Here is a 26910-nt window from a genome sequence, read left to right as displayed (position 1 = left end):
GCTACCATGGGGCACCTGGGCGGCTCAGTCAGGAAAGCATCCAACTATAGATTTTGGCTCAAGTCATGAGCTCATAGTTTGTGAGTTCAAGCTCCACCTTGGGCTATGTACACTAATAATATGGAGCCTGCTTCTCTCTCCTTCTCTCTGCCCCTCTCCCCTCAAAACAAACAAACAAACTTAAAAAAAAAAAAAAAAGAATAAGCCCTCCCATGTCCTCGTTGGATGCTCATCTTTAGCCTCCTGAATAGGTAGACAGGGAGGGGCACCTGGGTGGCTCAGTTGGTTAAGCCTCAACTTTGGCTCAGGTCATGATCTCATGTTCATGGGTTCAAGCCCTGCGTTGGGCTCTGTGCTAACAGCTTAGAGCCTGGAGCCTGCTTTGGATTCGGTGTCTCCCTCTCTCTCTCTGCCCCTCCCCTTCTCATTCTCTGTCTCAAAAATAAATAAAACATTTAAAAAATCTTTAAAAAAAATAGGCAGACAGACTGTTGGGGAAAAGCTGTTTCCAGCCCCTTGCCTCTGAGCTCTGACTGGGCTAAAAAGGGAAAATGGGCAGGTTTTTCTGCCAAGCCTGAGGGTACTGTGACCAGGGATGCCAACTCTCCCCCAGGGACAGAAGGCTGCATATAACAGGCTCCTACAGATGCTGGCCCATCAGAGCCCAGTCTTCTATCACTAAAGATCCCTTTATTACTCCCACTTCGGGTCGACCCCATAGACTGAAACAGGCTGTCAGTGAAGCTGTAATTATTATGGACTATGCTGTTATCCTGTTCAAAAAAATTAACCAAACACATAACAAGCTTCTGATCAGCAAGAAATAAGTGTTACCAGAGCGCACTGATTCAGTTCCAACCCAAAGCCAGGAAACCTGTAGATTCAAGGAATTTGTGCAGTCATACTGAAGTTAAGGGTAGAGCCTCCATGATTAGGAAAAAATGGAAAAGAGCTTGTGTGTCTCTGAGGAGACACATGACTTGTGGAGATATAGGAATCATTCACCTGATCCAAGTCCTTCACATTTTAGATGAGGAGTCTTAGAGGCCCAAAGGCCAAAAGTTACTGCTAAGCTGGGCAGAGTTAAGAATAATTTCTCCCTTTAAACATGGGTTACTTTAGGATACAAAGATGCACTTGTTCCCTTCAAAAGACAATATGTAAACCAAACCCATTAAAATCAATGTTAGACATTAAGGGAAATTCTATAAAAAGAAAAATCCTGTAAAGATGTCAGACAAAAGTCACTCCTTAATTTACCTCTTCTGTAAATTCCAATTTGAGGGCGTGTTCTTACTTGGAAGTGTACCAAAATTCAAAATTGTATCTCCCCCTTCACACTAGCGGCACTCTGCTGAGGGCAGTCTGTCAGGCAGGGGTGTATAGAGTACAGAAATTACATTCTTCATTCCCTGCTCCCTCTTCCCTCCCTTGTGCCTTGTCACGCCTGATCATGTCCCCGTGGAATCTGGTTGCGTCACTTTTCTGCAACCGCAGCCCTAGAACTCCGGTGGATTCTGTACTCCCCCAGAGGCTTGAGGTCAAGGACTTAATTTGTTTCACAGAATATGGCAAGGGTTGTGTTCAGGAGTCTAGGAAGCCCAATTCTATGCTCTGCAGAGGAGAAACTGAGGCCCTGGGAGAAGACTGGAACCAGGTCAGAGACCAGGCCTTGAGTATGCCCTGTAATAAGGGAGGAGGCTGATGGTGGAAGTGATTTTCTGACTAGTGACAGTGGTGATTGATTAGACAGATACCTGGGAGAGCAGAAGGTCTGGGTGGTCCCTCCTGTGGGGAACAGAGCCCTGAGTGTTGGCTATCTCTTCAGAAGTGGCTCCAGGAATGTGGCCTCTCATTTAGGGGAGGTGGGAGGGTCTAAAGTGAGCCGGTACCCACCCTGACTCCAGCTGGGCAAATAAGAACTGGGGCAGAGAGAGGGTAGTCAGGTTTCCCAGAGGCACAGAGACAGAGGAAGACAAAGGACAGGTGGACCTGGGGCGGCATCAGTGACATGACCCTCAAAGGTTCAGGTTGAGAGTTCATTATCTGCTTTAGCTCCTGAGTTGTGTCCTGTCCTCAGATATTAAAAGGGGCACAGTATTCCCTGCTCCTAAGGGAACAACCCCTTCCCTAAACTGCCTTTTCAGGATAAAGAGTAAGAGGGATTAATGAGGCTATGGCTAAACTAGTGGCTATTTCAAACATTTGGCATCTTCATTCCACATGGTAAAACCTGCCTCCTAAACTCAAGATCAATTCCCATTGGCTCTTCAGAAAGGAACTCTACCATCTCTCCAATGTTCCAGGCAACGTATGGGGGCCCTTTTTGGACTCTCTCTGCTGGGGGAGAAAAGCAAATCTGAGACCTCCCTGGAGGGAGGTGTGAGCAGAGGAAGGTACAGCCTCTTGAAGGATGAAACAAATTCACGAATATGAGAAAGACTGGCCAGTCTTTCAACTCTGTTGAAAACGATTGACTCTTAAGTAAAATGGAGAAACATAATGCCATTAGGTTTTGAGAGAATCAAAGGATAAAGTGCTTAGCAGGGTGCCTGAAAGAGTCAGCACTGAGGACAAGTTCCCTTCCCCCCCCCCCACATCCAAAGGCTTCCCATCACTCTACCAGGGTCCAGTATTCCCTGAAACCACATGGTGTTCTGCTTTTCTGCTCAGGGCACGGCCACCTGACTAGTATCCCAGCAGCAAGGTCTGGGCATGAAGCTGGGTTGGGGAAGCCAAAAGAGAGAAGTCTACCAGGACCACTGGTGAGGGGGAGGCAGCCCTTGGAACAACAGGCTGCTCCCAAAGAATGAAAACAAGCCCCACCCCAGCCAGGAATGGCTCCATTCAAGAAGGGACCTGAGGGCCAGAAACCCCCTGGGGAGTTTCTGTTGGAGGTAGGGTGGGGCAGTGAGCAAAGAAAGGCAGGTCAGAAGTAGAAAGTTTCCACACCTCCCTCTGAGAAGCCCCACAGAAAAAGGCTCCTGAAGTCTCAGGCCTGGGAACCTGACCTACGTGGGGCAGGTGGGGCAGGGTGGGGCGGTGGAGTGGGCTACCCCGAAGCTCAGGAACACCCCAAAGCCAACTGCCCCAGTCTTGGAAGCACCTACCCAGGACTTCCTTAGCAACTGTACTCACCTGGGAGCTCAGAAGCCCTTAAAAGCCAGAGGCCAATATGCCTGCCATTAATAGAAAAAGCATTTATAGAGTACCTACTGTGTACTGGGTTGCCCACACCTGGGTATTGCCAGCTTCTTCCATGCCGTTTGCCAAAACCTGCTCATCCTGCTTGTTGAGGCAAATTCCAGGCAGACAGCAAGGCCTGCAGGTAAGACATGTGAGAGCTGGAAGAAAGCACCCCATTTGTGCTCTTCCCCCGGAAGCAGTAACACCAAGAACAGGCAGGGTCAGTGGCATCTTTTGGAGGCTCTTTCAGGTGTGCCTGAGAAGGAAGGAGAGCCAGAGCTCTCCAGGAGTTTCTATCTGGGCATATCCCTCACCTCACCATTCCTAGACCATGGTGCGAGCCTTCACCAGGCCTATTGTGCTTGGAACAGCTTCTACTAGATTCGGCCTGACAGAACCGATGGTCAAAGGACTAGTGAAATCGGAGATGCAGGTTTAGGGAGGCCTCTGCCCTCTCCTCAGGACCAGGGGCCAGAAAAGGAGATAGAAAAAGGGATTCAGAGCCCAACTCACCGAAAGGGGTCTCTGGAGGTGAAGTATGCCGGGACGGACAAGTAACTCCCCATCTTCTTCCCACACCAGATAAACAAGCTCAGCTGCAAACCCGTCTGGGAGTGCCTCAAGCTGGCTGTGGACGGCCACCATGACAGGCCCAGGGCTCCCGGCACCTCTGGCTGTGGGCGGGCTGCCCAGCGCTCACCTCTCCCTCCGGAGCAGCCAGAGTGGCGTGAGGACTCCGGGCCACTTGCCCCCTGGCAGATTCCCACAGGGGCTCATGGCTGGGATGGCTCCTCCCCAGTCCTCAGAAGCTCCGGCAGACCTTGTGGACTACGGGAGAACCACCTCTCTGCCGAGGCTACACACACACACACACACACACACACACACACACACACACACACTCGCACACACACACTCGCGCACACACACACACACACAGGGATTCTTGGGCAGGGGCCGGTGACTAGCTAAGAAAGAAGCGCTGCTGTCAAGTTAGCCTTCTCCTTCGGTCCCTCCCCTGATGAGGGAGGGGAGGGAGGAAGAGGAGGGGCTCCTCGCGGAACCGAGGTGTGTGGTTGGAGCAGCTATTAGGAAACAGACCTTGCAGGCAAGGGGTGGAGCTGAGCTGGAGGGAGGCAGCAGGCTAGCGCCATAGACAATAACCAGGACTGACTGAGCGTCCATCCCTGAGCTCCGGGAAGGGTAGGGCAAAAGAGGGCCAGCCCATCTGCCCCAAAGTGTTCCTAGCCTGAGGAGCTGCCCAAAGGATAGAAACTGCTCGGAGGTGAAGGAAAGCAAAGGATACCAAGTCCAGGCCCAAGGCACGCCTCTTTCCAAAAAGCGGGGGGGGGGGGGGGGGGGGGGGGGGGGGGGGGGGGGGGGGGGGCGGCAGGGAGTGGCAGTTCTCGGGGTTGGAGAGACTGATCTGGAGACCCAGGTCTGGAGAACTGCCCTATAGGTTTTCTGCTCTGGGTTAGCATCTACTGGGTCCTGGTGCCAGGGTCCTCATTCATCCTTTCCCTCTGCCTACCCTGGGGGCAGCCCCCAGGGCTAGCCAATGGGGCTGCCATTTCGCTTCAGGACAGCCTGGAGTATTAACTGACACCTGACATTTCTCCATGTAGCAAGTACTATGCAAGCACTCTCTCACTTCTCCAAGATGGGAATTATCTCTATAAACAAGGAAATCAAAGTTGAGAGATTAGTTGACCAACCCAGGCCAAAATACTACTCAGTGGCAGAGCTGGGATTTAAATGTAGGCCCATGTGAGAGCTCCAGAGCCAGAGCTCTGAGGCCGGAGCTTATTCTGATTCTTCAAGGGGAAATATCTCTCAAAGCCCTTCTGCAAGTAGGAGACAGCACAGGGACTAGAGCCCAGATCACCTGTCACCTCTCTTTCATTGCCAGAATGCCATCCATTGGCCTCGGTGGGCAGTGGCACTTCTTCCACTGTGTCCATGGTAATGAAGTTTCTCAAACAGAAAAATGAGGCATGAAAGAGGACAAGGCTGAGTGTGCCTGTGCGGATGATGGGCCTTTGTATCTGGAGTGGTGGCCTGGCTGAAGAGCATCACATGAGGAGATGACCAAAACAGAGGCCACCATTGGGAAAGCCTCTTGTTCCCCTGCCTGCAGAACTGTGAGGGGAAAAGCAAGGTTACTAGATTGGGACACATCCAGACCCCACTGCTGGACTTGAGGGAGTGACAGCAGCACTCTCCCACAAGGCACACATTCCTCTCCACTGAAGTCACCCTATCACCGTGACAGGAAAGTCTGTGGCAAAGGTTACAAGGAACCTTTTCCCATTCTTCTACTGATTGGACACATGGTGTGATAAGAGAGATTGCGTTTGCACCCTGTAATAAGCTACCATTTATTAAACACTTAGTATGTTCCTGACTCTATATTAAGTGCTCTGCATCTGTCATCTATCATACTTAAATTGCCAATATATGGGGGTAGATGTTACCACTCCATTTACTGGATGAGGAAACTGAGGTTCTGAAGCATTATATCACTAGCCTGAAGACAAACAGCTATAAGTGGTATAGCTGGGTTTCAAACCCAGTAAGTGTGGCTATGTAGGTCAGAGGTCAGGACACCTTTTCCATAAAGGGCCAGAGAATAAATATTTTAGGCTTTGCAGGCCTACACAAATATAGACTCTGTCATTTCAGTGTGAAAATGCCTGTACATAAAATATAAACGGACGTGGCTGTTTTCCAATAAACCTCTATTTATGGACAGCGAAATTTGAATTTCATGTAATTTTCATGTGCCATGAAACACTTTTTTGCTTCCCCACCCCCAATAAAAACTGCAAAAATCAGAGGCCATACAAAAATAGGCAACGGGCTATAGTTTGCCAACCTCTACTCTGCAGCGAAGACACTCAACCACTCTGTTTACTGCCTCTAATAGTGAAGACCAGCTTTTGGCATGTGTGCAAAACTCAGCCACATTTATCTACTGCCATGCAGATACCACACTCCAGCCCCAGAAGCAGCCAGCAGGGAACAAGCACTGGCCAGGCATTCACCCTGCACCAAGCACTGCTCACAGCACTCACACATATGAATGAATTTTAACCCATAATAGTCAGTAGCACTATGATTTCACCCTTTTTATAGAGATAGGAATTGAAGTACAAAGAGTATCAATTGCTTGTGTGAGGTTACCCAGCTGTGTAAGCATGAGGTGAAGCCAAGATTCGAACCCAGGCTTTCTATACTGAGCTCCGCCATTGCTATGCTAGCGCCCAGTCTGGGCCCAGAGCCAGACTGTCTGGGTTTGAATGCGACAATGCTCTGCGCGTAAGCCCTTGGCACAAGGTCTGGAACACATTAAGAGTTGATAAATGTTAGCTGCTAATATCATTAAGACTATTGTTACTACCACTTTGGGCTAGCTATGTGGCCTTCAGTAAGTAGTTGCCTCTGTCTGGGCCTTGGGTAGGTCTCTAAATAGCTTCCAGCTTCAACATTTATCAGCCCTATGAGGGCTTCTTGTTTTCCTTGGTCTCTAGTGGCATTTAAACCTCTTGAGCTAGCCTGGAGGTGAACAGGATCCCAACCTGGGGGCCACACAGGAGCCACAGAGGAGGTGGAGCACAGTGGAAAGGGGAAACAACACACAAGATACCCAAAGGCCTGTCCAGCTGGAGAGCTGGGAGCTCTCTTTCTCCCAGTGACAGAGCCAACTATTTCTCACCAAAATCTATTATGTTCCCTTGTAATTCGATCAGGCAAGAAGGGGGCCCCAAATTAAGTCTGGAACTAGCAAATTATCTTCTAATTGTACCCTCTGATTTCCATCTGATGAACAGAGTGCAGATGGAAGAAACTGCAAGCCACAAAGAGACGGGGGCCAGGGAGCCCAAGAGCATAACTCCTCTTGACATTTCACACAGCTCTGCTGTTCCAGCGGCGGCGGGTGCAGTGAGTCGGTGTCTAGGAATGTGAGCAGGAGGCTGCAAGCGCTCTCTATTCCCCCCACTTTGCTTACAAAGGACTCAGTGGGTGGGTGGGTGTGTGGGGAACTAGTGTGAGGGCTTCTCAATGCCATGAAAACTGCCTCCCCCTCAAAGAGAGGCAGCCTTCTCCCCATGTTGGGAGCTGAAGCGGAAGCCCCTCCTAGGTAGAATCCATATGACCTCCATAAATCCAGCCTTCAGGAGGAACCACTGAAGGACTGATCATCAGATGTGATAAGCTGCTGGCTGCTCAGACCCAAGTGTTTGGTTCCTCAAGGCCTACTTCAAAGGGCCTAAACTACCTAGAACTAGGAGGTGAAAGGTTATATTCGAAACTATACTTCCCCCTCTTGCCCTGCCTTGCATGGAACACTGCTCTTCTAGGTCCCTAGAGAAGTTGGCAGAGGATTCAGCAGTTATAGCTGCCACAGACAACTGCAAGGATCCTTGGACAAACAGTTATGGACAGGATAAGATGGCAGGAGAGGTACTAATCTCCTGAACATTTTGCAACCTGACCAGAAGCCAAGCAAACGGATTCTTCAGTACCAGCTGAGACAAAAGGCTTCAAGGCGTCTGTGAGAAGCTGGAGGCAACAGCCTTCAAAGCTGGCAACCGCAAACAAGCACTCTGGTGAGGAGTGGTGAATGCATCACCTCCACCTCTCCTCAGAAGGCAGCTCTGGTCAGGTAATCTGAAACCCAAGAAACCACATGTGTTTGTGTGGGGCCCTCTAGTGGCCAGGAGGACTCCAATGGAGAAAGGGAGCACCTGGGACTCTACCTACCACTTCTGGACCTTGAAAGGTGAGCATTTCCACCCCCAACTAGTGACTATTCTTCCAGCCTCTGCTTCTCTTCTCTGCAGTGTTGAAACACTACAGCAGCCATCATCCTTTTAAAACAGGAGTCTTAGAAATTCCACTGATAGAAATTTTGCCCAGAGAAACATTTGTACGAATCTGCTAAGACATGTACCCAGCACAGTTTAATACTAAAAGATTAGGAACAGTCATGTGTCCACGAATAGGTGTGGGATAAATATAATTATGCAGGCATACAATAAAATATTACACAGCTGTTAAAAATAATTAGGTAGACCCTCAGTACTGAAACAGAATTGTCCCGGGTAAGGTGTTACCTTAAAAAATCCTACCATCAGAGAAAGTATACATAATAATTCCATTGTTTAAAAACTCTATGTGCATAATCCTTAGAGACCATATGGAAAACTCTGCCACTTGGTTATCAGTTTCTCCTTTCAAGTAGTGAGATCTCTCAAAGCAGGGATAAAAACAGCATTAATTTTCTACCATTTTGATAACGTTTGCATTTTTTTCTTACACTTAATTGTTGCTTTTTAAAGCAATAAATGGATAGTCAAAGAAGTCCCAAGATTTAGAGCAAACGCCTCGTCACACTTTTTTCCTAGTGCTCTTGACCAAAGGCACAGCCTGTATGAGTACACTGCACACAGAACTCCTGGAGCTGTTTCTTCAGCTTCCCTACCAGGGTCATGGCTTTGGCCACCTCCTGCCCCACTCCACTTCCTGACCTGGCCACACAGGCTTCCCCAAACCTTTGCTCTCTTAGCTCCTTCTGCAGCCTCCTACATTTTCAGGATGGTGGCTGCCTCCTCCTTTTTCCAGATCCAACTCCAAAAGAGCACTCAGTCTCCTTTGGGAAGAGTTACCTAAGTACACACACAGGAAGGGCTCAGAGCCCTTCCATATCTAATGCCAGATCCAACGACATGAGGTCCATACCAGGCTCACCCTTCATATACAGATGTCCACTAAATAAACATGTAACTCAGGACCCCCATTATGAGCAACCACAGTACCAGAATGGCAATGGTAACTAATGTTTATAAAGCATTTTCAGTTTACAGAGGGCTTTTAAACTCATCATCCAGTTTAGTCCCTGCAACAACCTCACGAGGAATACCTATAGCACAGACCAGGCAAGAGAAACCCAGAGGTATTAGGTGATTCATCCAAGGTTAACTGCTGGAAAGACTGAGATTAAAAGCTGCCTTGCTGAGCTCAAAACTCATGCCTTTTCCTCAACATGAGCTGTGGCAAGGTGTTCAGGAATACCACCTCTCCAACAGAGGGCCCCAAACTGCTGGGTGTGTTGAATCCTGCATCTGATTTTTCTAGATTTCCTGCCCACATTCTTACTGTTAGGATATCATGAAAGAGCTTATCATATGCCTTAGGGAAATCAAGAGACGGTCTCATGACTAGCAACACAATGAAAATACGAATTCAAGTCTAATTAGTCATGGCTAATTCACTACTGCTGAATCCTAGTGATCTGCTCCTTTTCTAAGTGCTCACTGTCCACCTATTCCAACATCTACAAATTTCCATAGAATTCCATCAGAATTTGGTGAAGAAGTCAAGTTAAAAGGATTATGAGTTCACTTTTTCCAAAATCAGTATTTCCTAATTTTTGAAAACTGAGCCAGTTGGCCATTTCCATCTTTATTTCACTAATAGGCTGGTATATGGCAGGTATGTGGCTCAACTAGTCATTATACTTGGGGGTACTGCCCCCATTCTCCAAAGCTTCCCAAAAGTTACTAATAGTGATTCTGTTACTATGCCAAAAAGATTTTTCATTTTTTTCTCTTTTTAATATACTGGGAAAGAATTTTCCAGTCTAAAAACTAAACACATTTCATGTGATTGGGTACCCTCATGCATCCTGGGCTTCCCATTCTCCCTCGTTTCAAGTTCATGAGCTGTAAATCAAAGGATTGGACTAAGTTTCTAAGGTTCTATCCAGATTTCCATGATACTTAAGACGGATGCCAAAGATTATCTTTTGCTGGGTGTTTGTTAACATGACACCACATTCCAGAAGTTGTGGACAGTTAGCTCCCACTCTGCAAAACACTAAGTTCCAGGAGTTAGGCACTGAGGTGGGCTTGCTTACATATGCTTTCATTTAATTTTCAAAACTTTGTGAGGTTGAGGTTGCTATCTCCTTTTCACATATGAGGAACTAAGGTTCACAGAGAAAGCTGTTATTCAAGGTCACAGGTCTAGGAATTGGCAGAGGTGGGATTTAACCCAAGTCTTTGGATTCCAGGTCTGAGACAGTAAAGTTGCCTCAAATAACTATTTTACACTTGCTATTTGATTTAGAGTGGTATTTCTGAAAACATGGTTAAAAATGTGGAACAGCAGCCTAAGACTCCCGGGGGCAGCCTGTTGAAAATGAAAGACTCCTGGACCTTACCCCAAGCCTACATAAAAGGAATGGCTGAGACCACATACAAGAATCTGCATTTTAAACAAGCCCCAGTGTTTCTGATGCACACTGAAGACTGAATCCACTACTTTACTCTTTCCTATAGGCTTTTCCACTTGATTTCATCCTTCTCTCACACTAACCTTGAGAGGCAAGCAGAATAGATCACTATTATCCCCTGACTACAAATGAGAAAAAGACTTAAAGATAGGTTGTTCACCTTCTTATTCTGGATTGGGTTTATTTATTTTTTTTATTAAAATTTTTAATTAATGTTTTTAATTTATTTTTGAAAGACAGAGAGAGACAGAGTGAGCAGGGGAGGGTCAGAGAGAGAGAGGGAGATACAGAATCTGAAGCAGCCTCCAGGGTCTGAGCTAGCTATCAGCACAGAGCCCAAATCAGGGCTTGAACTCAGGAACCGTGAGATCATGACCTGAGCTGGAGCTGGACGCTTAACCGACTGAGCCACCCAGGCGCCCCTGGATTGGGTTTAAAATATAAATGTTTGGAGGTTGACATTTTGTAAAGCCTTGGCTCACTGGGGACTTTCACTTTCCTAGTGCTATTCTTACTCATTTGTAACCCCACAGTGGCTGCCTCTCTTTTTTCTTCAGTGATACTATAGTGGTACTCAGGGTATGGTGGGAAAAGATAACTCCAGAACACAGGTCATTGCATGAAAAGGCCACCTTTGCAACTGAAACAAAACACAAGGGCTCACACTAGCCAATTTCAGAAACAGCTGATGTTACTGTCAGAGTCAGTAACAGATGGGAGTCAGATGGGAGCACACTGGAGCACCCCCGGATCTAAGCAGGGTCACTACAGAACAGCCTCAGAAGGTATGGTCAGAAGATGACCAACAGAAGAAAACTACCCTCAAATCTCGCTTGAGGTACTTGGGAAGTTTTTCCTGGTAATGGTGACAAATGTGGAGAAAGAGAATTTGCTAGCACCCCTCCTAATATTGCCCTAGGGAAGGGGGGATTCCAGCTCTTAGAGGAAAAATACAAAGCAAATTAGCACAGTGGGCTGCCACAGTGCAGAAGGCATGCCATACTTTGAGCATTGATGGATTTCAGCTTTGGAATGACATTTATAGGCAGAGGTCTTACTTGATGTTCCCATTTTAGAAGAAAACTCTTGCCTGAAAGAATACTGCAGAGCAAAGAGATGGTGATGATGCATACTGAAAGGGCTTCATCCACATATCCAAAGAAAAAGGCAGTCATTTGACAAAAACATCATTTGCCTAACAAACATGGAGCACCCACTGCATTCTGGGCACTCTGCTAAGTTCTGGGATACAAAGATGAACAGACTTGGAGAATTTCATACTCTAAGAGTGATGTTAGATTTGTAAACAAATACCAACAGGAGTATCACTAAGGTATGAGAATAACAAAGAGGGGAAAAAGTCTCCTATGTTTGGTGGGGAAGGTTCAGGGTGGATTTGGCTAGGCTCCTCCATAGAGGATGAGATGTATTAGTTGAATCTAAAGGCTGATTACCAGGCAGACAGGAGGCACTCCAGCCTGAAGAAATAATACATGCAAGTGCACCAAGGGATAAGAGTATGGTCCGTAAGCTGCAGTGCTGGGCACATGTGAAGGAGAGGGCAAGGGCAGATCACCAAGAGCCAGGTCTGCCAGGGGAAAGAGTCATCCACACGCAGTGGAGAGTTATCAAAGGTATTTAAGCAAGCAGAGTTCCCAATTAATAGAACATAAAACGTAAAACACCAAAGAGAGTGATGATTTTTAGTTGCCAATTAGTCTCCTTGAATGGGCATTTATATCTCAGCTGGCTACAGAAATGTACACATGAAATCTGCTGGCTAAGTGTTCACTAGCAGCAGACTATGGTTTCATCCTCAGGCAGCATCTCTACTGAGCTGGTCATTTTAACAACAGGTTTTCCTGTATGGGCTGTAAGCACATAAGAGTGAAGTTGTAACGTCTTGTAAATAATCATCTACTGTTGCTCTGTGATACAACTGAATGTCCAACCTTTTGTGTCCAATGCTTTATTTACATAGATTTTCTTCTGGCCGCAATGGGGAAAACAAATCTGTAGGTAATGCCAGGAAAAGGGCCCTGGTCTGAAAAGAGAAGAACTGAAAATTTGACCTGGCTAAAAACAAACTTGCTGTGTGATCTGAGGCAAGCCACTAAAACTTTCTGGGCTTCAATTTCTTCCTCTGTAAAAGGAAGGAGTTATTAGGTAGGCAAAAAATTCCACACACAGAAGGTCAATACTGAAGAGAGACATGAGGCAGGGGCTGTAGTCAGAGAAAGGTTGACTGGTTGATCATCCAGAGACTTTTCCAAGGCGACCATTACTGACTGAATGATTCTAACTCAATGAAGCCTTGTTTTTGGCCTCTGAGGTCCCAAAACAGGGCTTCATAGCACCTGGAGAGGTACAGACATTCTAGGATGCCTCTAACCATTTATGAACCTCACAATCCACTTACGAATTGACACTTGAAATTAGAACACCCACATCCCCCATAAAAGTACTACCTCCAGACCCTGCCTGTTATCAAGAAGTCCAAAAAGCTGAATTAGGCATCAAAGGTTGTTCTGTGAGTATGGACTTAAAGGGAGATGAGCAGCCATGGAGAAAAATTTCATTCAGGCACTAGCAGGCCAGCCAAACCAGCCCTGGTGACCAAATCCAGATTCAATATTTTTATCTGGATATATTAATAGTTTTGCCTCACTGATTTTCCACTTTCTGTTTCACTGCTGGTCACTCATTATTCTTCTTCTGGCTTTTATTTATTAAAAAAATTTTTTTAATGTTTATTTATTTTTGAGAAAGAGAGACACAAAATGTGAGTTGGGGAGGGTCAGAGAGAGAGGTAGACACAGAATCTGAAGCAGACTCCAGGCTCCGAGCTGTCAGCACAGAGCCTGACACGGGGCTCAAACCCAGGAACTGTGAGATTATGACTTGAGCCGAAGTCAGCCACCCAACTGACTGAGCCACCCAGGCGCCCCCTTCTGGCTTTTAAAGTATTTTTTTCGGGGCACCCGGGTTGCTCAGTTGGTTGAGCGTTGGGCTTTGGCTCAGGTCATGATCTCATAGTTAATGGGTTCAAGCCCTGCATTGGGCTCTGTGCTGACAGCTCAGAGCCTGGAGCCTGTCTTCAGATTCTGGGTCTCCCTCTCTCTCTGATCCTCCCCTGCTCACATTATCTCTCTCTCAAAAATAAATAAAACATTAAAAAATTTTTAAAAACCCTATTTTTAAGTATTTATTAATGTTTCTTATTTCTGAGAGAGAGAGAGAGAGAGAGAGCAAGTGAGTGGGGAAGGGGTGTGGGGTTAGGTGGGGAACAGAGGATCTGAAGCAGGTTCCGCACCATCAGCACAGAGCCAGATGTGGCGTTCAAACTCATGAACTGCGAGATCATGGCTTGAGCCAAAGTTGGATGCTTAACCAACTGAGACACCCAGGTGCCCCTCAAGTTTTAATTTAAATTCTAGTTAGTTAGCATATAGTGTATGTTTCAGGAGTAGAATTTAGTGATTCATCCCTTACATACAACACCCAGTGCTACAACAAATGCCTTCATTAATGTCCATCACCCATTTAGCCCATCTACCCACCTACCTCTCCTCCAGCAACACTCAGTTTGTTCTCTATAGTTAAGAGTCTCTTATAGTTTGCCTTCCTCTCTCTGTTTTTCTCTTCTTTCCCCTATATTAATCTGTTTTGTTTCTTAAATTTCACATATGAGTGAAATTATAGTATTTGTCTTCCTCTAACCTACTTATTTCACTTAGCATAATATACTCTAGCTCCATCCATATTGTTGCAAATGGCAAGATTTCATTCTTTATGATAGCCGAGTAAGAGTCCATTGTGTATATAACACATCTTCTTTATCCATTTATCAGTCAATGACATTTGGGTTCTTTCTATAATTTGGCTACTATTGATAATGCTGCTATAAACATCAGGGCACATGTGCCCCTTCAAATCAGTACATTTATATACTCAGGGAAAATACCTAGTAGTGTAATTTCTGGGTCATAGGGTAGTTCTGTTTTTAACTTTTTGAGGAACCTCCATACTGTTTTCCAGAGTGGCTGCCCCAGTTTAGTAAAAAAAAATTTTTTTAATTTTTTTAAATGTTTTTATTTATTTTTGAGAGAGAGAGAGAGAGAGAGAGAGAGAGAGAGAGAGAGAGAGACAACATGAGCAGGGAAGGGTCAGAGAGAGAGAAGGAGTCACAGGATCTGAAGACAGGATCCAGGCTCTGAGCTAGCGGTCAGCACAGAGCCTGATGCGGGGCTTGAACCCACGAACCGTGAGATCATGACCTGAGCCGGAGTCAGATGGTTAACCGACTGAGCCACCCAGGCACCCCTAAAAAATTTTTTAAGTGTTAATTTGAGAGAGAGAGAGAGAGAGAGAGAGAGAGAAAGAGAGAGAGAGAGAGAGAGACAGAGTGTGAGTGGGGGAGGAGCAGAGAGAGAAAGAGACACAGAATCCAAAGCAGGCTCTAGGCTGAGTTGTCAGCACAGAGCCCATCACAGGGCTTGAACTCACGAACCATAGGATCATGACCTAAGCTGAAGCTGGACGCTTAAGTTTAACTGACTGAGCCACTGAGGCACCCCAAGTAAAATAATTTTTAATTAAAAAAAATCATTACTTCTTCAGATATGTAACAATCACCAATTCACATATTATTCAGCTCTGGGAGACATTTGGCTCCCTAGCAGTTAATAACAAATGGCTAACACTCATGAGTGTTCACTCCATGGGAAGCCCTGTTCTTACCCAATACCACACAGGACTTCATTCATTTACCCCTCATAATAACATTAGGAACCAGGCAGAAGGTTAGTATCTTCATTTTGTAGATGAGGAAATGAAGTACAAAAAAGGTAAGTAACTTGCCCAATGTATACGACTAATAAATGACAGAATCAGGATTTGAACCCACGCAAGCTGGTTCTAGTTTGTGCTCTTAACTACCACATGAAACTGCTCCTATTACATGCAGATCTGACTAGTTTAGCCCCCCACAAGACAAACTTCATTTCCAACTTCTTGGGGAATCACCAACCTATTTACCCCCTCCCTGCCCCAAATCACCCATAAGCAAAAAATATTATGTAAATATTCCATTTTTTCCACTCAATACTTAATGTACATCTTTAGCTGTCATCTTTCAAAGATTTCTAAAATTTAAAAAACAAATAAAAAAACCTACAATTAGAACTGAAATTTGTCAGATTTCAATTCATAATTAGTTTGGTCTAGAGTAGCTGGATCATTTTTTCCCTCTACTGCATTTCTCTTCATGATTTGTTCCTGTCTGGGTGGTACCTACAAAGAAGCATGGGTCAAGACCTGCTGCTGAACAAGATTCCTGGGTCATCGTCTCTGGCTCCTCTGGGGGCAGAAGACAAAGCTTTAACTTTTCACTTCAACATTGCAGGCAATTTTCCAAAACAACCCAGTGTCTAGGACCAATTCCTCTCTGCCACTTACAGTAACTGCAAACACAGTGGCTGCTTAGGGAAGGATGTGGGGAAGAGGAAGGGCAGGGAAAGGCCTCACTTACATCATGCCTCTTGGCCACCCCTGGCAACTCATTCAACAAATATCCCTCACATGCCAACGATGTGCTCAGTGGTGACACAATGAAGGGCAAAATGTCCCATGGCCCATGACCAGGTTATACTTATTAGAGGTCTCAGAATGTCATTAAGGAGATGATCAAATGAATAAACATAAAATTAAAACCACAAAAAAAAAGCTTCAAAGGGAAAGTCTATGAAAGCATAAAACAGGGGTTCATGACCGATTCTATAACTATTTCTTCGAGACATCCAGGTAAAGATCTGAAGGATGAGCAAGTGTTAATTAGGCCAAAAGAGAGTGAGGGGGCATTCTATGCAGAGAGAACAGTGAGAACCAGAGGCTGTCAGTAGGGTGTATTTTGGACCCTGAGGAGGAGCAGTGAGACTGAAGTAGAGAAAGCAGGAAGCTGCAGAGAGAGACCAGGCCACGAGGGGCTCTGGAGGCCATACTAAGGACTGGTTTTCATCCAAAAAGTGCTGCAAAGTCATGGACGCACATAAGGATGGAGAGATGACACTGACGTGGTCAGATTTTTTTTAAGATCACTTGTTCTGGGCGCTCTGTGCAGAATGAATTGGGTGGTGAGAGGGACTATGTAGTCAGAAGGCTACTTTAGTCACCCAGGTGAGAGACAATGGTAGCCTGGAACAGGGTGGTGGTAGGAGAAATGGAAAGAAATGGACTCATTCAAAATATGATCTGGAGATAAAAATGACAGGTGTGGATATGGGGGATGAGAGAGAAGAGGTATCAAGAAGCACTTCCAGGTTCTGGCTTAGGCAGTGGGGTGGATGGTCATGTCATTCAATGGGACAGATTACACTGAAGAGAAGCTAGTTTGGGGAGGAAGATTCAAAGTCTAGTTGGATCTGGGATGCCTGGAAGACATTCAGATGGGCAGGAGAGGTTCACAGTAGGATAGACAGGGTGAGAGCCCAAGGGAAAGGTTTGGATTGTAGATACAAATTTTGGAGTCATCAGTGTGTGGAGGACAGCAGAAACCATGGGTGTGGGTGAGATTGCCTAGGGAGAAACAGAGTGTGCCTGGAGGAACAGCAATGTTTCAGAGCTGGATAGAGGACAAGCAAATTGGAATGACCAGAAAAGTGGGGTAAAACCAGAAGAGTATGAAATGTCATGGAAGTCAAGGGAAGAGAATGTTTCAACAGTAACAAAAATACTAACATAATAATAAATGCTAACATCTATTAAGTCCTAATTATGGCCAGGCACTGTGCTAAGGGCTTTGAATACATGATCAAATTTAATGCTGCACAACAATCTTCTGAAGTGGGAAGCATTTTACTTCCCCTTTTATAGATGAGGAGAACTTGGAAAGAAACTCAAGGTCAGCTGACTCAAAAGAAACTGGGATGGCAACTCAAGCAGGTTGACTCCAAAATCTCATTCACTTTTCTCTACTACCTCTAGTGCAACTTGGAAGGTCATACAAGATAAAGACTGAAGAGCAGCCAGTGGACTGACCAATGTGGCTAGCCCCTGGTAAGTTACTAAGAGAACACTGTTTCAGGGGAATGAGAATGGAAGTCACATTAGAGCCCACTATTAGGACTGCTCCACATTATTACTGTTCTTCAGCTATCTGAGGGAGCCAGTTAGGAGACCAGGCCAGTATATTAAATCTGTATCCCCAACAGCATCTAATTTGGTGCCTTTAATATAGCAAATGGTGCTCAAAAGTATACGTGAACTGTTGTGTAGTCAGCACAAAGTTGCCAAGTGCTGCTCGCAGCTAACCCTTCACATTATACCATCCTCATGTTTTCAGAGTGCTTTCTTTTGTGAGATCGTGACTTGAGCCGAAATCAAGAGTCAGATGCTTAACCAAATGAGCCACCCGGGTGCCCCTCAGAGTGCTTTCTTATCCATTACCTCCTTGATCTTCACAACTACTTCATGAGGTGGATTACTTTCACCACATCTCATAGATGAGATATTGAAGCTCATAGTGGCAAAGGAACTTGACCACAGTTACAGAGCCAGCCTCTCAGCTAAGACTCAAATCCAGCTCTTCTGACTCTAAGGCTACTATTCTTTCTGGGGAGTCCAAATGGAGAGAGGACCCTCTTCAGCGCCAGGAAAAACTGAGTTCAAATGTTAGCTCTGTGTGACCCTGAGCAAGTTCCTCTACCTTTTTGGACCTTCCTGTTTTCATGTAAAATGCAGTTGTAGGATTATTGTGAGGGCTGAATCAGATAATCTAAGTGAAACTCCCTATACAATGCTTAATAAATATCTGTCCTCCATTTCTGGCTCTACTCTACCCCTCTTCATCTCTGCCCCAGAGAGCAGCTTTGGGGCTTCTTTGGGATCTTAGTTCTCTCTTCTCAAAGAACAGAGCAGCATTAAGGCATGCTGAAGGTAACATACTGCTGCTATATACTAGGACTTCCACCCTGTGTTCATGCTGGAGTTGTTTGTGGGGGCAGAGGAAGGCCCAGCTGTTTGTTTTCTGTCAGGCAGGCCCCAGTCCCCTGTTTATCTGCCAGCCTTAATGAGCTGGCTCTTTCCTTAGAGATAAACTAGACAAATAAGTCAACTAGAATCAAAGAGTTGGGTCAGTAAATGTGGCAGCAACATCAACATTACAACAGCAGATGGCAGAGTTGTTCCACACACTCCCCTGCCAGGAGCCAGAGACAGGAGAAACCTAACAGCTCTTTTATTGACATTTGAGAGTTCATAAAGCTTTTGAACCAATACCCTTCAATGTTATCTGACACCACCTGTGTGTGGCAAGCAGGGTAAGTGTTTGTACTCTGAAGCTACAGAAGAGGAAACTGAGCCCTCAGGGAGGTTAAACAACATGACCATATTCAGGAATACAAAGAGACTCTTGTTAAGCAAGGAGTCAGAACACCTGGGTTCAAATCTCAGCTATGCTACTAGTCACTAGCTCTGTGACTGTGAGCAAGTAACTTTTATTTCCCTATTTGCAAAATAGGTATCACCAGTACTACAGTTATTAGCTTGTTATAAGAATTAAGTTAGATGATATAAATGTGAAGTCCTTAGGACAGTGTCTGGTACATAGTAAACACTCAAAAAATGGTAGTTCTTACTATAATCATGATGCATCATGCTTGTTTAGATTGGGGTGTAGGTGAGAAAATGAGCATGGTTTTCAGCATCACAGAAGACACCCTTGTCATCACCCAGCCCATTACACCACAGTCTCTGGTAGCTATGCGCATAATTTCTTCACCGGCCTTTCCTGGAGTCACAAATTTAGCGGAAATGGTCTATTGCCTGATGAAGTAACAACAGCTTTCTATCTGTATTATTCTTTTCCCATAGCATAGGCATTACAAATCACTTCTCAAAAGAGAAAGCTCAGAGTATGTTCATGATCCCAAGAAAGAAGACCTTCAAGAGTTCCCAGGAGCCTTCAGGATGGTGGGTTTTTCCTTCTGACAATACTGTTAGGAACCGGGTCAAGCCAGAGAGTCCCAAATAAGGGCCATAAAGACTAATTAATAGAGGCATTTTCCCCTCTTTCCCACAACCCCTCCTCCTGGGCTAAACACTTCTGATGAAGGTGAAAGGCCAATCATCAGAAAGCTTGTCAAGGCTCTTTGGTTTGCCAACATGCCAAGTCACTATACAACATGCCAGCTCCATACTTTGACCTCAGTTACAAACGACATGCAGTATGGCTACTTTCCTGGCCTCCCCCATGAAGAGGGAAGCCAGTTCCAAGCTTCAGAGAGAATGACCCCACTAGAACCCATAGGACTGCCAGAGGTACGTAGAGTCCAAATAGGCCTGTTGGGAAGGCTAAGGAGAGGAAGCAGGACGGCTGGTCAGCCAAGTGTCCAGGGATCAAAAGGATCCAGGCCAGGCGCCCAACTGCACCAGCACAGTTACAGACTAGGCTGCTTCCAGGAGGTTTGTCAGCTGGCCTCTGCTGTACAGTGCCAGGTTCCAGCCTTCAGCGGGTTCCTATTGTCCCAGGCACCTGAGAATCTGGCAGAAGGCTATCAGAGGCAGGATTACGGATGTGGCTGCAGATGCGGGGGGCTGGGGTAATGTAAGGAGAAGGCGAAGGGAGGAGAGTTTGGGCCAAACCCCAGCAATTTCTTGAATATCCAGCTCCACCCTGTGACTAGGAAAACAAAGGTGTGGGGGAAAGGGAAAAGAAAAGTCATTTCCTTTACTGTAACTAACTCAACTGGGTAAGAGCAAGGCTCAAAGGGAGTCATGAAGAATGAGTTTCTTTGGGTAGCATGGAGGGAGACTTTCAGCAGATCTGTGCCCAGGCACTCTGAATTCATCAGAGAATCAGAGATGAGCTAGGATGGAAGAAAATTTCAAAGGCCATTCAGGCTGATGCCTCATGTTCCTTACAACCAGGTTACTTCTGGGGTCAGACAAATATAGTCCTTCCCAGCTGTGAAGATCTTCCTCAAATCTGGGCAAAAGTCAGTAAGCTCCAAAGTAGCCAGTCTCCCCAGGGCAAATTACCAGGCTCCATCTGAGGACTTCATGTCATCCAGTTTTCATGAGAAAGCTCAGAGGTCAGGAAATGTTCCTTCAATAGAGCTGGATTAGAGAGACTACGTCCTTGAAACAAAGCTGTAAATAGGACACCTATTTCAGATGCTTTACTTCCCCCATAGGCATGATCTTTGGTGTAACTTGCCAGAGTAGTTCAAAGTTAACCTTAATCCCTGAAGCTCCACATTAGAAGACAAATAGGTGTATAATAAGCGAAATAAATCCATGCATATAGGTGTATATAAACACACTCACAATATAAAGTGAGAGCTACTGATTATTATGGGTATTCTATGTGTCAGGTGCTATGCTGAGCACTTTATCAATGTAATTACATTTAATCCTCCGTGACAGCCTGTGGGATGAGTACTTATCCCCATTTTATAGATGAGGTGCCTAACGCTCAGGGCAGTCACCCAAGGGCAGTTAACAAATTGCAAAGCCAGGATTTGAAACCAGGCAGCCTCCTTCTAGAGCCTGCATTCATCCATCATGGTAATGTTCCTTACCTCTTTCTGAACATATATTTATGCATATATTTCTTTCTCTACCCCCTACTCTTAGACACACACACAACAAGCATACAAATGTGTTCCCTAACAAGCTAGCATCTGACCAGACCCACACATGATGTAAGAATTCAGTACTAAGGTCAGCTCTGGTCATCCATGACCTGTCTTTGTAACTCTTTTTGTCTTTTTGATTTCAGGTCTTTCAGCTGTGATATGAAGGGGTTATGTCACACAACAGGTGGTCCCTTCTGGTTCTGAAGTTCTTTTGTGTTAAGAGAATTCAGAAATAAAAAAAAAATTAGCTTCTTCTACCCTGTCCTGCTTATTTTGGATAGAAAAATATTAACACAAATAGGAAAACAGCAGGAATAAATATGACCATATGGGTTAGGTACCACAGTGAGCCTCAGCCTAGGAACTCATTAGGATTAGCTTCAGCTCTAAATGAAAGCACTAGCCAAAGGTTTTATCTGTTAGGGTCTCCTTATAGCTCCAACATCTGCTCCAATCCTTATTAAATAAAGGTAGTAAGTAAAGGTAGAGTCAAGTTTCCTGAGGATGAAAGGAGGAACCAAGGCAATTAGATCCACAGAGAAGACTGGAGAGCTCTGACCTAGAGCTGAAAGGGCAGAAAAATGTTAGCTCCTCTCCAACTCTTCCAGAGGATAGAGTTCTCCAGCTCTCCCCACATAGTTGCCGAGTGGAGGCAAGTGCTTAAAGGTCAACTGAATTACTTGCTATCGGCACGGGGGATGCTTTGCAACAAGAGCTGTGTGTGGGAGCTGGAATCTATAGCACATGGTGCCTGTCTACAGTCTGTCTCATTCTCAGGATGTGAGCAACATCCCTACTACTACTTCAGACCACGGGGTCACACATGCCCACCCAGCCTCTGATGTGGAATGATTGCAGGCTAGGCACTGTTTTATGTTCTGGAGAATGCAGACAAGCTCCCACTCTTGAAAATTCCAATCTCACAGGGGAAAGAAAGAACCATTCAGTGGGTGCCTACTATGTGTTGGGCCCTTGGCATATATGATTTCATTTGATCTTAACAAATCTATGGGATATATTTTTAACATCCATGTTTCCCCGATGAGGAAACTGAGCCTCAGACAACAGGAACAAATCTGGCTTTATTGTTTTTTTTTTTTTTGAGAAAAAGACAGCGTGAGCAGGGGAGGGTCAGAGAGGGAGAAACAGAATCCAAAGACAGGCTCCTGGCTCTGAGCTGTCAGCACAGAGCCCGACATGGGGATCGAACCCACGAACTGTGAGATCATGATCTGAGCCGAAGTCAGACGCATAACCAACTTAGCCACCAGGCACCCCAGAACAAATCTGACTTTAAAGTCTCTGTTATTTTCAAGAAACTGAGCTGCCTTCAAAAAATAATCACAGAGCTATAATAAAGTTAAGTAACAAAACGCAGGAAACTAGGGAGGCATCCTATGGTGAAGAGCTGGCTCTGCCAACTGTACTCAAGAACAACCCTTGAGGGACCTGCGTCATCAGTACTGTGGCTATGGGAAAGTCATTCTTTCTGGGCCTCAGTTTCCTCATCTGTAAAGTGAAGGTGCTGGGGTACCCTGGAAAGGGCTGCTCCCATCCCCTTACACCATTTCTAGCTGTACCTGGCCCGTGTGTGGCTCTTCCATTTGTTCATTTGTGCTCTTCCTTGGCACATTCTTCCCTGTCCCCTCAACCCATACCAAAATGGAAACTCTCAAGTCAGAAGCTTGTTTTTGTATTTTCCAGAACATGAAGCAGTGGCTGGCAAAAACAGAAGGACAGACCCACTTACCGGAAGCAAGAGCTGTGCCAGGCTTCGTTGACAGTCCTGTACCACCTCTGGCTTGGAGCAACGTGGTCCCCACAGCCCCGACACCTCCAGGCATCTTCACCTACACACAAAACCAGGGGATTCAGAGGCCCAAAGTAGCAGGGGGCACAGGGGTGGGATTCCTACCATGCAGAATAAGTGAGTCAACAGACATATTGAAAGGGTGGTCCAGTGCTCTGCTAAATACACAATCCCCTCCTCCACGAGATCTTGGGTAAGCACTTATCCAGCTTGCTCATCTCCCTAGAGACAGAGAATTCATGACTTCAAAAGTAGGTCTCATTCCATTTTTTAGTGATGGTTCTGATTATTCCTCTTTCCACGAAACCTGCCTTTTCCTAGAACTTTTGGCCCTTGTTTATTATAGCTCTGAGTGATGAAATGAACAAGGTCTCTTTCTTTTGACTTCCTATGACTGTTCCTAATCAGCACCCACAAAATCTTCTCTGGGTTAAACATGTTATTGCCTTATCCTATTCCGTTCCATCACTGAGTTCAGGACCTCACTCATTCAACCAACATCATAGGTCGGTCCTCTTGTTGATCCTCTCCAAGCTCTATGTTGGAGACTGCTGGATAACATCATCTCTGTTCTTTAAAGAGCAAATCCACTGAAAAAGAACCCTTCTTCACTGTTATAATTTTTCCCTTAGAAGAAACAAAGTGCTATTTTAGTTGGGAGAAAGAAATTATGGGTATAGAAAGGAAAAACATGTTCCTCCTAAATACCAAGCCTTTTACTAGCTGCTTTCACAGACCCAATTACATTTAATTCTCAAAACAATACTGTGAAACAGGTATTAAACTCATTTAATGGTTGGAAGAACTGAAACCTAGGGCTAAGGGGTAACAGGCCAAACAGCAGGTTTAGCATTCCAACTCAGGCCCAACTCATCCTAAAGCCCATATTCTTTCCACTCCACCATATTAATTTCTGCTCATTCCACTTAGGGGAGTCAGAAAAATCTTTGTAAAGGAAGCTAATACTTGAGCTAAACCTTGAAGGATGGAGTAGATTTGCCAGAGGCTGAGAAAGAATGGGGAAGGGCTGTATAGGCTGAGAGATTGCATGGGCAATAACACAGAGTGAATCCATGTCCCTCCTAAAGGAACAAAACGCAATACTCCTGCTGTGGCTCAGATGCCAACTTCTTGAAATAAAGAAGGCAGCTGAGATCAAGCTGTGGTACCTGACTCAGCCCTAGAAAGCAGGACAAGGTTGTTACAAGACTCCCTTGTACACTCCATGTATGCAGCTTTGTTCTCTCTGGGTAACTCCAGACTGCCACAGGCACGGTGACAGTCACTGAACCCTGTTTCACAGGCACAGGGGTCATGAATAAACAATGCACGGCTCCAGACACTTCAAGATTGCTCAGCAGCATTCTGGGGCAACCAGGACACACAGACAGTTCTCCTTACAACCCTCCAGAGAAGAGTTAAACAAGCTGGCAGAAGGCTTTAAAGCCTTGACCCACCTGCTCCTCTTCCCCAGTTCCATAGTGATAGGACATATATGCCCATCACCACCTGAATCTAAAATTCTCAGATTTTCAGGGCGCCTGGGTGGCTCAGTCGGTTAAGCATCCAACTTCAGCTCAGGTCATGATCTCACAGTTTGAGAATTCAAGCCCTGTGTCAGGCTCTGAGCTGTCAGCACAGAGCCTGGAGCGTGCTTCAGATTCTGCTTCCCTCTCTCTCTGCCCTTCCCCTGCTCGTGCTCTGTCTAAAATAAATAAAAGTTTTTAAAAAAGTAAAATTCTCAGACTCTCAAGAGGGGCCTTTTTGGTTTTTTGGATGGTGGTGACCAGAGAGAGTACCCTATCATCCTCGCAAACTCCAAGGTTCAAAGTCTGAGAGACTTACTCAAGACTGGGTTATGGACAGTTGGGTGACACAAAGAGTTAGGAAGAAGGTTTTCAACAAAAACAGACACCCAAATGAATCTTCCAAGTTTTTAAAAAAATTGTTAAAGTTTATTTATTTAGAGAGAGAGAGAGAAAGAGAGAGAGAGTGAGCAGAGTAGAAGCAGAGAAAGAGGGAAGAGAAGGAGAATCCCCAGCAGGCTCCACACTATCAGTGCAGAGTCCGATGTGGGGCTCAAACTCATGAACCATGAGATCATAACCTGGGCTGAAACCAAGAGTCACACACTTAACTGACTGAGCCACCCAGGCTCCCCTGAATCTTCCAATTTATAGAGGTACAGATATGAAATATTTTTGGAACTCTTGCATGGAAGGGTTTTTAGAGTCAGTTTGTGAACTACTGTGTGCTGCCCCTAGCAAGTCTCATTATTTTAAGCCACATCTTATTTCTTACTTTTACTTTTTAACTAAAAGGAATAGTCTCTAACTTGACCACCCACATACTCAACAATTCAGCATTTTGGAGCTGGATGACTTCTGGCTGTTTACAAAATTCAAAAAGGATCAGGACTTTCCACTCTGAGTATACCTGAGATAACTTGTTATTGACACACCCTCCAGAACCTGCCCTTTCCCCAGTCTTGAGAAACTCAAAGACACCAAATCAACACTTATTTAGAACCCGCTCTGTGCTAGGCTCTAGGAGCACAAAATCAAAACCCCTACTTTCTTCACTCATACCAACCTGGTTCCACTTTCCAAATGGCTCTCCAATCCTTCCCTGTCCTTCACCCCAGCCTGAGTTCAGGTCTTTGTCTTCTTTTCCCAATCTGCCACACAGTCTTAGCTGGCTCACCCAGACTTCCCAGTGTCCACATAAGAAAAGGCTCAACTGTTTAGCATGGCACTCTGTAATAGATTCCATCCTATCCCACCTCCATTATCTCTACCACTACTCCCTTCTCCATTGGTTTCTTCCAAATATTATTTGAATTAGTTCAAGTCTTTCCCATTAAAAAAAAAATCTAGATTCCATTTTTTGCTCTAGCTACCACCCTTCTCCCCTTCACAGCCACACATATTAAAAAGCTATCTACACATCACTGCCCTCATTTCCTCACTTCCCACCTGTTGCAATCTGACTTCCACCCTCACTACTTCTCGGAAACTGTCTCACAGAGGGCCAAAGTGACTGCTTATTGCTAAATTCAATGGACACGCTTCAGTCATTCTTTCAGCAAATATTTATTCCATGCCAACTATGCATCCAACACTATTCTGGGGAAAGAGCAGCAAATAAGAAAGAGATTCAACATAGATATTAAACAATAATGTAATTATTTTAATTATAATTGGGGCAAGTGGTAAGAAGGAGAAATCAAGTTTATAACTAGAAAAATGGGGTTAGGATAGGGCAAACAAGTATTCCTTAAGGAAATAATTTCAAACTGAGCTCTAAAGGATGAATATGAGGGGTACCTAGTTGGCTCAGCTGGTTAAGGATACAACTTCAGCTCAGGTCATGATCTCCCAGTTTGTGGGTTCAAGGTTTGGGATCCAGCTTGGAGCCTGTAGCCTGCTTTAGACTCTCTCTCTCTCTCTCTCTCTGCCCCTTCCCTGCTCAGGCTGTCTCTTCCTCTCTCTCAAAAAGAAATAAAACATAAAAAATTATAAATAAATAAATAAATAAATAAATAAATAAATAAATACAGGATGAATATGAATTAACCAGGCAGAGAAGAGGAGGGAAGACATGTGCACAGGTCCTAAGTCAGGAACACAAGCTCTTCACACTTCATTAAAGTTGGCTAATGTCAGCTCCAAAGGATGAGGGGAACCAAGACAGGTCCCTGGCCTACTGTAGTCCTTTAATGAACATTTACTAAAGAAATGAATGGCCCTCTACAAGGTGGCCCCCAAAGAACCTTTATCTCTCATCTGTTACAAAGGGCTACTCTAATCACACCTTGATCTATTTTGTTTCTGCCACTCACATTCATGTTCTTACGTCCTAGCATTCACATCTCCAGCTATTCTGTGTTTAAGATATCTTACTGCCTTTTCCCTTAATCAAACTTCTATCCTTCTTTGATGGTCCCCCAAAGGCAGGCAGTGTTTGTTTCACTTTCTTTGTTT

At 45.1% G+C, this 26910-nt stretch overlaps 2 protein-coding genes across 8 annotated transcripts in view; one reads left to right on the top strand and one right to left on the bottom strand.

Moving 5' to 3' along the window:
• PIK3IP1 (phosphoinositide-3-kinase interacting protein 1) overlaps positions 1-24531 on the top strand; it is a 60917-nt gene extending 36386 nt beyond the window's left edge. The window contains exons 6-8 of one of the 3 annotated variants that reach the window (XR_003902920.1): positions 17465-17536; positions 19352-19450; positions 22822-24531. Coding sequence is in view for 2 of the 3 variants with exons in the window: in XM_029922976.1 (XP_029778836.1) it covers positions 17465-17498 (34 nt within the window). In the remaining variant the exon portion in view is untranslated. Of the gene's footprint in view, positions 1-3768; positions 4073-17464; positions 17537-19351; positions 19451-22821 lie in introns of those variants that run through there. The other 2 variants (XM_029922976.1, XM_029922977.1) reach the window with 2 other exon arrangements.
• Positions 1-26910, bottom strand: part of LIMK2 (LIM domain kinase 2) — a 58567-nt gene that overhangs the window by 24069 nt on the left and 7588 nt on the right. For 2 of the 5 annotated variants that reach the window (XM_029922973.1, XM_029922972.1), the window contains exon 2: positions 22868-22967. In XM_029922973.1, coding sequence (XP_029778833.1) covers positions 22868-22967 — 100 coding nt within the window. Of the gene's footprint in view, positions 1-3216; positions 3345-3699; positions 4085-22867; positions 22968-26910 lie in introns of those variants that run through there. The other 3 variants (XM_029922975.1, XM_029922971.1, XM_029922974.1) reach the window with 3 other exon arrangements.

This window comes from Suricata suricatta, chromosome 14, assembly GCF_006229205.1.
Source record: "Suricata suricatta isolate VVHF042 chromosome 14, meerkat_22Aug2017_6uvM2_HiC, whole genome shotgun sequence".
Classification (NCBI taxonomy): Eukaryota; Metazoa; Chordata; class Mammalia; order Carnivora; family Herpestidae; genus Suricata; species Suricata suricatta.
This window is presented reverse-complemented; position numbering and strand designations above follow the sequence as displayed.